Source organism: Apteryx mantelli, chromosome 25 (genome assembly GCF_036417845.1).
Source record: "Apteryx mantelli isolate bAptMan1 chromosome 25, bAptMan1.hap1, whole genome shotgun sequence".
Classification (NCBI taxonomy): Eukaryota; Metazoa; Chordata; class Aves; order Apterygiformes; family Apterygidae; genus Apteryx; species Apteryx mantelli.
Genome location: NC_090002.1, coordinates 9,011,264 through 9,025,095, shown reverse-complemented (window position 1 = coordinate 9,025,095; position 13,832 = coordinate 9,011,264). Strand labels below are relative to the sequence as shown.

The 13,832-nt window shown below is 51.3% G+C and overlaps 1 protein-coding gene across 1 annotated transcript; it reads left to right on the top strand.

The window, feature by feature from the left end:
• The first annotated feature begins 643 nt into the window (after nt 1–643).
• Nucleotides 644–8,749, top strand: SLC45A3 (solute carrier family 45 member 3). Its single transcript, XM_067310652.1, has 4 exons — nt 644–911; nt 1,186–2,013; nt 3,530–3,795; nt 7,488–8,749. Exons 1-4 carry the CDS (start codon nt 740–742, stop codon nt 7,941–7,943), a joined length of 1,722 nt encoding a protein of 573 aa, XP_067166753.1. The 5' UTR covers nt 644–739; the 3' UTR covers nt 7,944–8,749.
• Nucleotides 8,750–13,832: the final 5,083 nt, after the last annotated feature.

Here is a 13,832-nt window from a genome sequence, read left to right as displayed (position 1 = left end):
CTGCCCTGTGCTGCGACCACAGGCAAGTGGCTGCAGCCTCGATCCTCGGAGGGGACTCTTAATTGATTTCACTGGGAGGTGGGACCTCAAGTCCTTTCTGAAGATCAGGCCTTTGTCTCTCTGCTGCAACTGCCCGTCTATAAGATGGGGCTGGATGGGATGCTGAGAGGTCATTAGACCTCCCTTTGCCCCGAGGCAGGATTGGATTTTCCCAAACCATTTCTGACAGGTGTCTGTCTCACCTGTCACAAGCCCTTGGAGAGAAACTCAGCGCAAATGTAGCCAGTGTCTTTTAATCCTAGACCTCTCTCAGGTGCCCTCTCTTCAGCCTCTCGTGTCTGTCCGGAGCTGCTAAGCCTGTTGGGACAGGGCCTGTCTCTCTCAGCTATGATGTGCCTGTGCGCTGTGCAGTGCTGGCTTTAGTCCTTTTCTTTGCGCTGGAACATGTTATTTCTAACAAGCTCTCTCTCCTCTCAGAGTGCAGCATCTGAACGGAAGGGGAGGCCTGGAACGGGAGCCCTGCCTGCCCACGCCTGGACTCGGCACTGCTAGGGCCACATCTTACAGTAAGAGGAGGAAGAAAAGACGTTCGTTCACAGCTGCTAAAAATGGGAGGCAGCATCTGTCCAACAGACCAGGAAGAGAAGCTCCAGACCTTGTTGTCTGCCTGTGGGACATCCCTGGGAGTGCCGCGGCCGGAGTGACACAGCCCGCTGTCAGTAAGGGGTGTCAGGGCAGCATGGCGCAGAAAGCATGGATCAGCCTGCTCTTCCACAACCGCAAGGCCCAGCTCCTGCTGGTCAACTCCCTGACGTTCGGCCTGGAGGTCTGTCTGGCTGCAGGGATAACCTACGTGCCTCCGCTGCTGCTGGAAGTGGGCGTGGAGGAGAAGTTCATGACCATGGTTCTGGGTAGGCAGTTTATCTCCTCTTTGAGGTGCTCATTTCCGGCACGAGTGTGAAGGGTGGGGGGCAAGTAAGGGCATGGAGGTTTGTCTCTGCAGGGTGGTGTGCAGGGATACTGTTATATCAAGGGCAACCCTGTGTTTGGAGGAGGCAGCTGTGTGCCACTGGAGCGTATTGAGTTCCTGAAATGTCTCAGGCTTTTGTTATTGTATGCACAGACCGTGATGCCAATGTCCTGTCCGGATCTGCCCCCTTAACACCACCTCTGTCTTTGTTCCAGGGATAGGCCCTGTCCTCGGCCTTGTTTTTGTCCCGATGATCGGATCTGCCAGTGACCACTGGCACAGCAGCTATGGCCGAAGACGGCCTTTCATCTGGATGCTGTGCCTGGGAGTCCTGCTGAGCCTCTTCGTTATCCCACATGCCAGCAGCCTGGCCAGCTTCTTCGCCCTCAACACTCGCCCTCTGGAGATTACCTTCCTCATCCTGGGCATTGGCTTACTGGATTTCTGTGGCCAGGTTTGCTTCACTCCGCTGGAAGCCCTGCTCTCAGACCTCTTCCAGGAGCCAGACAACTGCCGCCAGGCCTTCTCCATGTACGCCTTCATGATCAGCTTGGGAGGCTGCATTGGCTACCTGCTTCCGGCAATTGACTGGGATGGCAGCTTCCTGGCCCCATACTTGGGTGGACAGGAGATGTGCCTCTTCAGCCTCCTCGCCATCATCTTCCTTGGCTGTGTGCTGGCCACTCTCTTTGTGACAGAGGAGGCAGCCACCCAAGCAGATGTTCTGGCCGGCCCAGCACTGAAGGATACTCCCCCTAAGCCCTCATCTCCTGCCTGCTGCTCTTGCCAGGTGTCCAGGAGCCTCCTGCAGGCCAGGCATGCGATGCAGGCCCTGAGAAACCTCTGCACATTGGTGCCGCGGCTGCACAGCCTCTACTGCCGCATCCCCAAGGTCATCCGGCGCCTGTTCGTGGCCGAGCTCTGCAGCTGGATGGCACTCATGACTTTCATGCTTTTCTACACAGACTTTGTTGGGGAAGGGCTTTACCACGGCGTCCCCAGAGCCAAGCCAGGCACGGATGCCAGACGCCACTACGATGAAGGTAAGAAGTGAACCAGCTGCTCTGAGGCTGCAGGGCAGGGCCTGTTCCCTAGAACAGGAGTATTTAGTGGGAGCTAGGAATGGTCTGAGCTCTGCTAGTAATGCAAAATCACATGTTACAGGAAACTGTATACTTTCTGCAGAGGGTTCAGGAAAAAGCATTTCCTCACAGCCCACAGAGCACTGCATGGTGGACCGAATGGGGGAACACCTCTTTCTTCTCTGAGCTACCAGACACAGGGAGCGCAGCCCTGGCCTGGGGCTGAATTCTTAAGTGGCAGAATGGTCCAGCAGGTAGCATGCTGAGCAGGACATATCCAGATCTGTCTGTGAGCTGTTGCTGCCTCTGCCAGGTCCTTTCACTGCTGTTCCCTCCTTCCTAAATGAGGGATAATGGTGCTCTCCATCTCTTGGAGACTAAGGGCTGGAAAACCAGGGAGTGCTCAGGAGCAGTGAAGTGGGCTTTGCTGCATCTCCCTTTCATGCTACTGAGAGATTTCCATCTCGCATCTCTACCCAGGAAGTCCTCAAGCAACTTCCCCTGTTCTCCCCCTTCTCTCCAGTGCTTTCTGATAGGACTCATCACTGGAGCAGTACATCAACTGTATCTGCCACATCCACATCATGGGATACTGCTAACTGCAGTGCATTACCTGCTCACTGTTGTTGCCTGCTGTCCTGTTTTGGCTGCTGTGTTGTGCCAGAGTCCTGACTCCACTGCCCAGCCCTTCATTTCCTCTTCCAGATCTACATCTTATTCTTGGAGGCACTTCCCTGGCCTTCCTCCTCTAGCTGTATATCTTGCACTCCGAGTTTTCCACTCACTGCCTCCGTGAGCTCTGCAGTACACTGCCTCTTTGTGCTGAGTGTCTGTTTAACTTAGAGGGAGCTTAATTATTATTTAACACTTGCAGTGTAGAACTTCCAGCAGCTCAGGACCTCATTGTGCTAGCTGTCATAGAAACCTGCATTGAGTAACGATCCATGCTCCAAAGAGTTAATGGTTTTAATTCCCTGAAATCTGATAAATCTTTGCAAAGGGTAAGGTCCGGATTGCTACCGGATACTGTAGTCGTTTAGTGGATGTTGTGTATTTTCCCATTGGCTTAAGCGTAATTTCTTGTTCCTTTTGTTCTGTTGCTGGTTTTGGCATCAGATAGCACATCCTGGTTCATGACCAGGTGACAGATCCTGGGTCTTAAGAGTGGGAAGGTGAGTAAAGGGACTTTCGAAGACAAGAATAACATCTGGATTCCTAACTCTCCTTGCCCCTCTAGTTAGCCTGGAGTATCCAGGAGCATGTGTAGGAAATACTCCTTGCCAGTGGAGGGTAGGAGATGTAATCTGGCTGGCACAACCCAGGGATACATGAGGTGATGCTGCTCTGCTGTCTGGACTGTGTCACGCTCTGCATGGACTGTCCTGGATTGGATGCTGGAGGGAAGGGAATGAGGGCCAAGGGTGTCTGGCTGACTGAACCCAGGGCAGTTCCTATCACTACCTCTGCTTATCTGCAGGTGTCCGCATGGGTAGTTTGGGCCTCTTCCTGCAATGCGTCACGTCCATCTTCTTCTCGACAATCATGGACTGGATGGTGAAGCAGTTTGGGACGCGGGCAGTCTACCTGGCCAGTGTGGTGTTCTTCCCCATGGCTGCCTTCGTCATGTGCCTTTCCCACAGCGTCATTGTCGTTACCATCTCAGCTGCTCTGACAGGCTTCACCTTCTCTGCACTCCAGATCCTGCCGTATACACTGGCATCACTGTATCATCATGAAAAGCAGGTAGGAGTCTGGTGTGCCATGCAGCTGCGATGACAGCTTGGCCAGCCTCTTTTGCCACTTGTAGCTGGTACAGTCAGCACAGCCCATGGAAGAGAAACGCATGCCTGTGTTCAGAGGTTTTCCACATATGCCTCAATTCCAGGCTGTGTCTTCTCTGAAAATTCATCTAGCTCCATTAATATGAGATGGAGGAGAAAAGAGAGTTTAGAATCTCCTTCCCTAGGCATTCCCTGCTCACCCCAAGCATGGTATTGTATAGCTTTGAATAGTGGGGAGTGGGTAAGATGGGAGAAATCAGCTAAGGTTGGTGTGTCAGGATGGGCGTCCTGTGTCCTCCCTGTTCTGCAGGCTTTTAGGGGAACCGGTGCAGGTTAGTTAGAGATTCCCATGAGTTTTCTGCAGTGCGACTAACCTCAGGTGTTTAAAAAAAATTCTTGAATATTCAGCCTTTAGAGTTCCTGCTTTCAAATTTTTGTCCATAATATGAAGATCAGTAAAATGAAAACTGACATTCTTCCTATTCCCTTAGCTCTAAGGAAAACAAATATTGTGAAACTTTTGACACTAACACAAAAGCTAGCAATCCTGTCTCACAGATGCTATCTTTGTGGAGAAGTCCTAGGAGGTTCCTGAGTTGCACACTGGATTAATAGGAGTTTCTCTTGTGCTGCAAATGCAAAATTAATTTGTGGTTTGAGAGCAGCTCTTTCATCCCAATGGCAGGCGGTTCACTGTGTAGTGAATTAAGTAGGAGTTTTTACCACAGGCATCCAGATGTTCACGTTGAACAAATACTTCTGACCAACCCATCCCAATTTACACCAGGCATCCTGTCAAAATAGGGGTGTGAGAGAGTGGTTCTGCTTTGCAAAGACTACAGTTTGGCTGGGATCTCCCATGGATGTAATATGAACAGAATGAAAACCAAACCCCACAGGCTGGGAATGTGAAGGCCACATGCCCAAGTGTTTGCCAAAGGTTTGACGGGGAACACTTAATACAATGAGATGGGGGTATAGCTGGGTTTGGTTTTGCTATCCTAGCTTTAAAGTTCCTCCTTCCTTTAACAACTACTTTCCAGCAGGCTGCAGTGAGACCCCACAAGAAGCAGTCCCTAAAATGCCTTTTGTAGAAAATTCTCCATCTTCTCCATTTCTGTTCTCTTTTCTCTTACTGTTGAATTCTGTCATAGTTTTTGTTTGCTTCCCCTTGTTCCTGCTTCCTCTCTTCCTTCTCTTTCTCTCTTTTTTACTTTTTTTATTTTAAATGCTCCTCCCGAAGTGAGTCAGCAGAAGGGCCATCCAAAGTGGCTGTTGTTTCCACCCTGTGCGGGATCGTTGGCGAAAGCCTGCAAGGCCACCTCAGCTGGAGCTCCTTGCTTTGCACAGGCTGCGTAAGTCGGTCCATTCTCCTGCATGCCCTCTCATCTTCGCATGGCCACTAAACCTTGTCTAGAACAGGAAGAAGAGATGTGCATGTTCTAACAGCACTTGAAAGCTTGGCATAGGTTAAACGCATGGTGGGCCTTCACATCTTCTGCATGAAGTTAGGGAGAAGAAGGTTCCTCATTCCCACCAGTCCCCATCAACTCTAGAGGGAGATGAAGCTGCTGATTTAGGTACCATTGTGTCCTGGGGTTGTATCACATGTTACAAGTGGTGATTTTAAAGCATAAGCTCCCACTAAGCTCGGTCCTGCTGAGTATGTGTATAAGTGGATTTTGCATTCTCTACAGTAGCTACTCAAACGTTCCTGCCAGAACTCATACCTCTGAAGTCCTATTTTAAATCAAGCTAGAAACCAAAAAAATGTAGCATGGGCCTTCAGAGCAGCTGAGCAGGCTTCTGGGAATCTGGGAACATCCAGCATCGAATATGAAGGGGCTGGGAATGTGGGCACATCCTAGTGTGGCTCACACAACACCCTTTCTGTGCAGGATTTTGAGTTGCTTTGAAGTCTGATGGCAATAGGAGACACATGGGAGGTTTTTAAGCTCCACGTAAAGTATGTGACAGTCCTGGATTCATGCAGTTGGGCTTACTTTCATAAGCCGAGGCAGACTCATGGGGTTGAAGGGTACAGTGAGCAGCTGAGCAGAGCCCAGGTAAAGCTTTTGGGAGAGGATTTGGATTTAGCAAAGTTTGTCTCATCTGTTTTCTCTCCTCTGCTTGAATCTGAAACTGTTTGTGTTACAGAACTGCAGCCATCGCCTGGGGCAGCATGAACAGAGCCTGGTTAGTGCTGACATAGGCTAGGGCAGGGCTGGGTGTAGCTGGGCAGGTGCCAAGACTGCTGAAAGCTCTGGGATGGCCTGGAACAGAGCGGGGGTGCCCACACTCCTGCAGTAGCTGTTCCCTTGCTGTGCTCTGTGTCCCTGTCCCTCCTGCCAAAGGGAAGGTAGTTCAGGCAAGCCCTTCTGAGCCTGCAGCTGGATACAGTGTTCTCTGCTCTCAGATGGGTGCTCTTTTCCCCCTTATTGTTTTCCTTGTTCGTTCTGTCTCACCATGTGGAGAATGGATTAACACGTCATTTGTTATCTGCACTATCCCATACAGATGGGAGGTTGTGTTTAATTGCAAGTGCCCTGGAGTTTTAAAGCTGGAGCTCTGCAGCATTTTTGCTATCTGCACATGACTGTCCATTATTTATTGGTGTTAACACGGAGAACTTTTTGGTTCAAATTCTCTCTGTGAATACTCCTGGAATGAGCCATGCCCTAGAAATCTCACAGCCTGAGCAGATCAAGGAAAAAAAAAAGGGGTGAGGAAAAGAAGATTATCGGTTCCCCACTTTTCTAGACTGAGTAAGGAGGCTCAGCTCAGGCAGATGAAGTGACTCACTCAAGGTCACGCATGGCCTCTTGCAGAGCTATTTCCTGAATCCCAGCGTTGTGCCATCTCAGTTGGTATCGCTTTTAAGTATCCCAGCTAGGCAAGGGCTGGCTCCGAACAGTTCATCTGCCCTTAGGGCTGTTTTGCAGGAGGGTTTTGAGTTCCCAGTCAGCCACCTTGTTAAGACTGCTGTTTGCCCTGGAAAGGACTGTTCAGCCCTTGGAATATTCAAAGTGGGCTCTGACCCTTCACTGCTCCTTTGGAAGTGTGTATCAGCCGATTTCAGGATGGGGTGAACTGGAGCTAGTGCCCTGTAGTTCATCCCCACAGAAGGGCATGATTCAGCTGGTGGAAAGTGAGGTTGGGTTCTCTTCTCCCCACTGTGAGCTGGGAATCAGGCTATTGAACTTCCTGGTGACAGGGAAAGGGCCAGGTCCCTAAAGTTCAGCTGATGTGCTTGGCATGACTTGACTGATTCTCCAGGTGCCTAGTGAGGAGGTGATGGCCCAGAGCTCAGAGCAAAACATCCCAAAGTGCAGAGCCTGGGCTGGCTTTGGGCTGCAGCGCTCTGCTGAGCCACAAAGCTTGAACGCAACAAAGGCACCACTTGTACAAATTCCTCCAGTGAGTCAGGGATGCTTTGAATCCCATGCCAGTCAGGAAAAGGCAGGCTGACTCCTGGAGGCCATCTCACGTGGGTCAGGCTTACTGCAGGCACTCCCTGCCTCTAACAGCCCTGACCCAACACATTCCAAGCCCAGAGTGTTTTTACTCTTTTGTACACAGCATCCCACCTGCTCTCACCTTGCTTGCTGGGCTCCACCCTTCCTCATTCCTCACCTCCCTCCTTCTTTCCCCTAGGTATTTTTGCATAAGTATAAAAGCAAAGAGGAGGAAGACACAGCTGAGTTGGACAAGAAATCGGTCTTCCCTAAAGGCCTCCTCTCTAGCCAGAAGCTGCCTTACCAGAATGGACACGCTGGAGGCCTCTTCTCTTCTTCCTCTTCCTCCTCGTCTCCTCCAGCTGCCAGCTCGGGTCTGTGTGTCAGCTCCTCCTGCGAGGTCTCGCTTATGATGATCGTGGGAGATCCGGACTCTGTGGCCCCTGGCCGAGGGATCTGCCTGGACCTGGCCATTTTGGACAGTGCTTTCCTCCTCTCTCAGGTTGTCCCGTCCCTTGTCATGGGGTCCATCGTCCAGTTTACGCAGTCAGTGACTGCCTACATGGTATCGGCCGCTGGCTTTGGCCTCATAGCCATTTACTTTGCAACCAAAGTTGTCTTTGATAAGAGTGACATGGCCAAGTACTCGGTGTGATGCGGAAGGTGCAGGGGCAACACCTGGGTGACTGTGCGGCCAAGCGAGACGTGTGTGTATGTTCACACAGCCACTTGTGGGAAGCCTCGTGTTGCGTGTGCTCTCCCCATGCTGTTGCTGGGAGCCCTAGGGGTGCTGTTCTTGGGCTGGGGGCAGGAGAGATGCAGCAGAGCTTATCTCAGGTGTAAATATGAGGCGTTGGGGCATTGTGCTTCAGGCCATCAGTGCTTTTCACGTGGTGCCTTTATTAAAGGAAAGCACTACACAGGCAGCACCAAAGGGGATTGTAGGGGTGAGAGAAAGGAAATGGACTTTTCCTTTAAAAACGGGTCATGTTTCCGTGTAATTCTACCTAAACCAAGCAGGAGAAACAGTGGTATGGGAAAGGGAAAAAGAGATTATTGACTATCCTGTTTTCCAGTTGTAGTTGGATCCTTTTCCCCTGCTTGTTCTAGTTTTACTCAACTTCTTGAGTAATACTTCTTCAAATAGGACATTGGGAGGAGATTTGCTTGGAAAAAGGACAGGTGGCTAAGATTTAACCAGTGAGCAAAGGGGGGGGGGTGCATATGTGTACACACATGCTTCAGTCCTTCCCAATCTGTTCTGGCTGGCAGAAACCAATTTAGGAGAAAAGTTACTGTCTTGTTTTAGAAAAACAAGTAAGGTTTCATTAGGACCAGTTCCAAAAGGTGACTTATCCTTTACCTTTGTACCAAGATTCATCAGATGAAAAGGACTTTTGGAAAGGACTTTTTAACTCTTTTTTTTTTTCTTTTTTTTTTTCTTAACCAACTGTTTTAGCTTTCCCCACATAGTCTGATTAACTGTGATCTTGCCTTCTTCAGAGCTCAGAACTGTAGCCTTCTCTCTTCCAGTGCCTTGTAACAGATCTAGGCTTCTGCACCTGAGTCGTATGCTTTCTACATCTGAGTCTTAAAAAGATGCAGCAATGTCACAAGGAAAATCCGTTCTCCGAGGGTTTTCAGTCTTATAACAGGGAGCTCCCTCCTAGAAGGCCATCCCAAGAACTCTGGACCAAACGTACCAGGCCTGAGGAAGGTGGAGGAATTGCTTGTTCCCGATGGCCAGCTGAACTCAGCAGTAGTCAGTGCTACAGTAACTACCTCTCGGCAGTCGCTGGCTGTGTCCGCGTTCCCTCGAAAATGTGGCCCCAAAGCAACCTTCTAGACCAGACTCTTCCTTCCAAACAGAAAGGCCTGTGCTTGCAGGCAGGCTGGAGGGCACCTTGTAGAGCCTGCTGCACCCCAGTATCCAGCACGTTGGCTGAATTAACGCGTTGTCAGCACACCCAGGCAGCCTGATGGAGACAGTGTCCTAAACAGGAGGTAGGTAGGATGGAATGTGCCTACAGTCACTATGGCAGCTACTTCCAGAACAGTGTGAGCCTAATTCTTGGTGTTTGGTGCAAGAGAAATACAGTCTTGGGGTGAATTGTGCCTGTGGTTTGCTGATCCCCATTATGCATTTCTATGTTACACTTTTTTTTAATTTTCAAACAGGAGTCAAGATTCTTATCCAGGCACAGCATAAACATAGTCACCTGACAGAGTAAAGCAAAGTGTTTCTTGCTCCCATAGTGGTGGGAGCAAAATGCTCCTGGATTGTTTAGATGCTTTAGCTCACGGACATGAGTCATCTTCCAGTGGCAGAAGGCTGGCTGCAGTTGCCTGTGCTTCTGGCCGGTCCCGTGCCTGAGGTGAGTGAAGCAGCTGAAGTAATTCTGCTGGTGGCAGATTTCCGCCACTTGAAGATTACCCGTACGCCAAGTGGGAGTCAAGATCCTGGCCCACAGAATTCCTTAGAATTTGAAGTGATCCAAACTCTGCCAACAATGTGTAGGGAAAGGCATGAATTGGGCCCTTGGAGGCTGGGTTGTAAGTCTGCAGGAGAAGTTTCCCCGAAAGACAACAGTCCTCTGGCTGGTCTAAACAAAGTGTTTGTGACTAATATGCTCTTAATTTGCTGTGGAGGTGTGTGGGCAGTGAGATCCACTGGTGAGGCTCCGCTGAAGGGCAAAATGCTGCTATTTTTGCAAGGTCATGTCAGACTGTTTCTTGGCATGGAAGCAAGGTTACTCCCCTGCTGTCTGCAGGCAGATCCTGAGAGGGCTTCTCCTAAGTTTTTTAAACTTCTCTTTCCCGTAAAGGGTGACTGTTTTTGTTTTATTTCCTCTCAAATTATATGCCTACCAGCCTCCCTTTCCCACAGCAACGTTTGTGTGCTGAAATGCAGCTGTTTTGGGAATGGATGTGGCAGCTGCTTAACCATATGTGGAAATGTTTTTTCTTTTGCCAGTCCTACCTTGGTCTCATCCACTTTAAGCTTCATGAGGAAGTTTTTAGGCAAAACGTTATTGCTAAAGGTGGGGTGCTTTGGTGCAGCTGCAGCCTAGCCGTAGCTGGTGGACAGGAGTAGGCTTGGGCTCACGGTATGTGCAGGGAGGCTTTGTGCATTGTCTGGCCTGCAGGACTTGGGATCACTGGTCTCGGACCCGTCCTTAACTGGCAGATCAAGCATACCGTCATCTTCCTTGTTCTCCCATCCCCTTCACTGCGCTGGGTCTGGGACTCGGCAGCCAGCTCTCGTTGCAAGTCTGGCCTCTGCATCCAGAACGCTGGCTCTGATGTCGCTGATCACAGGAGAGGGCAGACTGGGTTTGTCCGGTTTCCTCATAATCCAGATATGCTTCAGGGGAGGTGCCTGCATTTACTTCATTTATGTTTGGAAAAGACCATTGAGTGGCTGAACTTCTGGCTCCTCCACCGACTGTTCTTGCTCTTTGCTGCTGTGTCCTAGACGGGCGCCAATCATCCTGCGTTGGCCTGACCTGTGACCTGACTGATAACAGAGCTTGTTCTCTTGAGCTCTGTGCTCCAGCTGGAGAGACATGATCCGGTCTGATCCAGGGGCTCCTTATCCATGGGTACTCTGGCTGTGGTACTCTCCTTTTAGCCAGTTCAGCAAGTGCAAGAGGAGCTACTTGATTATTCACTAACAGACTGTTTGATTTCTGTGTGTCCCCCCCCCACCCTGGCACCCTACTTCCCAACCCTCCAGCTGGAGTGAAACCCAGCAAATTCAGTAATTGCTGCTTTCCTCCTTACCCTCCTATTACATCAGAAGTCTGCTGGGCCGGCCGCCAGCTACTAACACAGTGGGCAGATGGGTGCAGGAAGGAGCGTGTGCCAGGAGCCAACCCTGTCCCCTGTGGGAGTTCAGGCCCAAACAGACTTGGGCGGTTTGCCCTAAGGAAGCAGCTGTTTGCAGCAGGAGAGGAAGAGTGTAGACAGCTGCCATGGGTGGTCAGATCCTGCATGGGTGATGGGCAGTAGGCAGGCCAGGGAGCAGCCGCACTGTTCAGCCGGGGAAGAAAGGCAAGGTAGCAGTCTCGGAGAGAAGGATGGGGAGAGATCAGGGAAAGGGAGCTGGAGGAAGAGATGGTTTCGGGGAAGTCTGAGGTCTGTTACGTGCTGATACAACCTGTGTGAACATAGAAATCTCTCTAGGACTGATTATACCGTACGCTTCACATGTGGTGGTACAAGCTCTTCAGAGGATGTTACCGTGAGCTTTTCTGTTTTCAGGTAGTAGCTGCACTGCTGCTCGCTCCTCCCAGGCGACCCGCGCTGTGCCTCTCCCTTCCTTGTGGCGAGACGGGGGTTTGGAGGGTGGTGGGGAGCAGAGGGGAGAAGGCAGCATGTGAGACTTCTGCTGTGAAGCTCTAGGTTAGGGAAGGATGTTTCGATACTGTTTTCCTTTTTTCTTGAGATCATATACTGTCTGCAAGATGCTCGTGTTTTATTTATTCAGTAGAGTCGATATTTTGTATACCGTGGAAGAGGAGGGCTGTTATAAATTTTTATGAAAGGGAGGAAATAAAAAGGCGTTGAAGCTGGACGACCGTGTGTGTCACTAAATGAGCGGCAGCGCAGAGGGCCGCCAGGCGGCGCCGTGAGCTGCGCCGCGCCGCGCCGGGGCCGGGAGCGGGGCCGGGAGCGGGGCCGGGAGCGGGGCCGGGGCGGCTCCGCGCTGGCTCCAGATGTTAAAGCTCCTCCTGGGGGGGGGGGCGCAGGGTCCAGCTGCACTTCAGGACAACCCGTGCTGCAGATCAGCAGCATCGCTGTGCACGCAGCGTACCTGCCGCTTGTAGCCTCGGGAAGAGACCGGCTCTGTTTCTTACCTCTTTCTCCACCGACCGGGTGGACAACGAAGCGCAGAGCCAGCTGCTGTTATCTGTGACTTGCTTCCATGCGTTTCTGGCGTGAGCATCGCACCTGTTGCACTAGGTGCTGTACAAACACAGAGGAGGTATCGCTGCCTCTTGTTACCCCCGGTAAGTCTGTGACATGGTGCAAGTCAAAGCCATCTGTGTTTGAACCTTGCAGTGTCACAGTATGTTAGTATCTGAGGATTCTGAAGAGCTGGATCTTTCCCAGTCCCTGCAAGGAATTTCCATATTATCAGCACCTACTTCAGAGACGGTGAAGTTGAGACACAGGGGGTAAGTGACACCCAGTGGCACACTAGCATATCGCTGGAATAGCTGTGAGCTGCCCTTTCCAAATGACCATGCACTTTTACTGTTTTTTTTTTTTTGTCTACATATGAAGTCTTAGTCTGGTTTGGGAGCCTGAAAAAGGTTCAAACTCTCATGCTACAAAGTACAGAAATTTTATACTGACTTACTTGGCTTTGTGGTGCTTGCTGTAGTAGGTAAGGCTAGTCTCTTCTGAGCAGCTTACAACCAGAAACACCATTTTCCTGTAAGGACACTGTCTGCCTCAAAATTGTTCTGCTTGGAAATGTCTAACCTCAAATGTTACCATCAATGCCCACAAGTCCTTTAAGAGAGCAGAGGAAAACATGATTCCTCTCTCTGATCAGTGTATTTATCCCATACATGGACAAGCATGTGGCCATTCTTGTTACTACTGTGCTTTTTTGTGTCGTAGGGCGTGTGGGTCCTGTGATGCAGTAAAGAAAACTAGCTATTTTAGAATGACCCCGTGTGCCTGCAAAGCTATTGCTACTGCCAGAAGCATGTGTCCAGGTGGCCTGCAAGTCTGCTCCACCTGAATGGTTGAGTTAGGCTCAGGCTATCTGCTAAAGGCAGCCCCAAGGCTATCCTCAGCCCCTAGTACTCTGCTATGTGAAGCCACAGGCTGTCTGCAAATCCACAACGAGCAGAGAAGATCTTAAGCACCTCTTTAACTTAGTGCAGCATTTGAACAGTATGGTTCTGCCAAAATATTCCTGCTGAACTGAAAACCTATTTCCTAATGCTAGCAGCAACCATTACTGTTCCTACCTGCTAGGACACGATTTTTCTTCTGAACGGTTGGAGAAGTCTGGACTGTTCCCAGCATAAATTAATAGGGAATGGAGGCAATGGCAAACTGCAGAGGTCCAAGGCATCTCCTCAGGACCGGGCTGAGCACTCGGACAAAGCAGAAGACAGGTCGGCACAAGCCCATCAGCAGGTAGAGCCCACGCGTGCCGGGAGCGCTCCGGAGAGCGGCGGGGCGCTGGGGGCCGCAGGGGCCCCGCTCCAGCCTCCGGGGTGACCCCCGGCGGGGGCCGGGCTGCGCGGGGCCAGGCTGGGCACGGGCTGCCAACGGGGCCGGCGGCTGGAGCCAAACCCTCAGCGGGGCGGGCCGGAGACGCCCGTGCCGGAGCAGGTGCCAGCACGGACGGGAGCGGTAAGGGGGTGCGGGGTGCGCAGGGGCTCCCCGGGGGCTGCCGCAGGGGAGACAGTGGCCAGGGGCAGCCAGGAGCGGGGGGTTTATTTTCTTCCCCCAGGACAAAGCGAGCTCGCTGAGCCGGGGCTGTGTGCCAGCCTCGGGCTCCTCGGCACCGGGGGCTTCC

Coding starts and splice junctions, on each gene's coding strand:
- SLC45A3 (XM_067310652.1), top strand. CDS start 740: ATGGCGCAGAAAGCATGGATCAGCCTGCTCTTCCACAACCGCAAGGCC. Junction 912..1,185: donor GTTCATGACCATGGTTCTGG/GTAGGCAGTTTA, acceptor TCTTTGTTCCAG/GGATAGGCCCTGTCCTCGGC. Junction 2,014..3,529: donor CAGACGCCACTACGATGAAG/GTAAGAAGTGAA, acceptor GCTTATCTGCAG/GTGTCCGCATGGGTAGTTTG.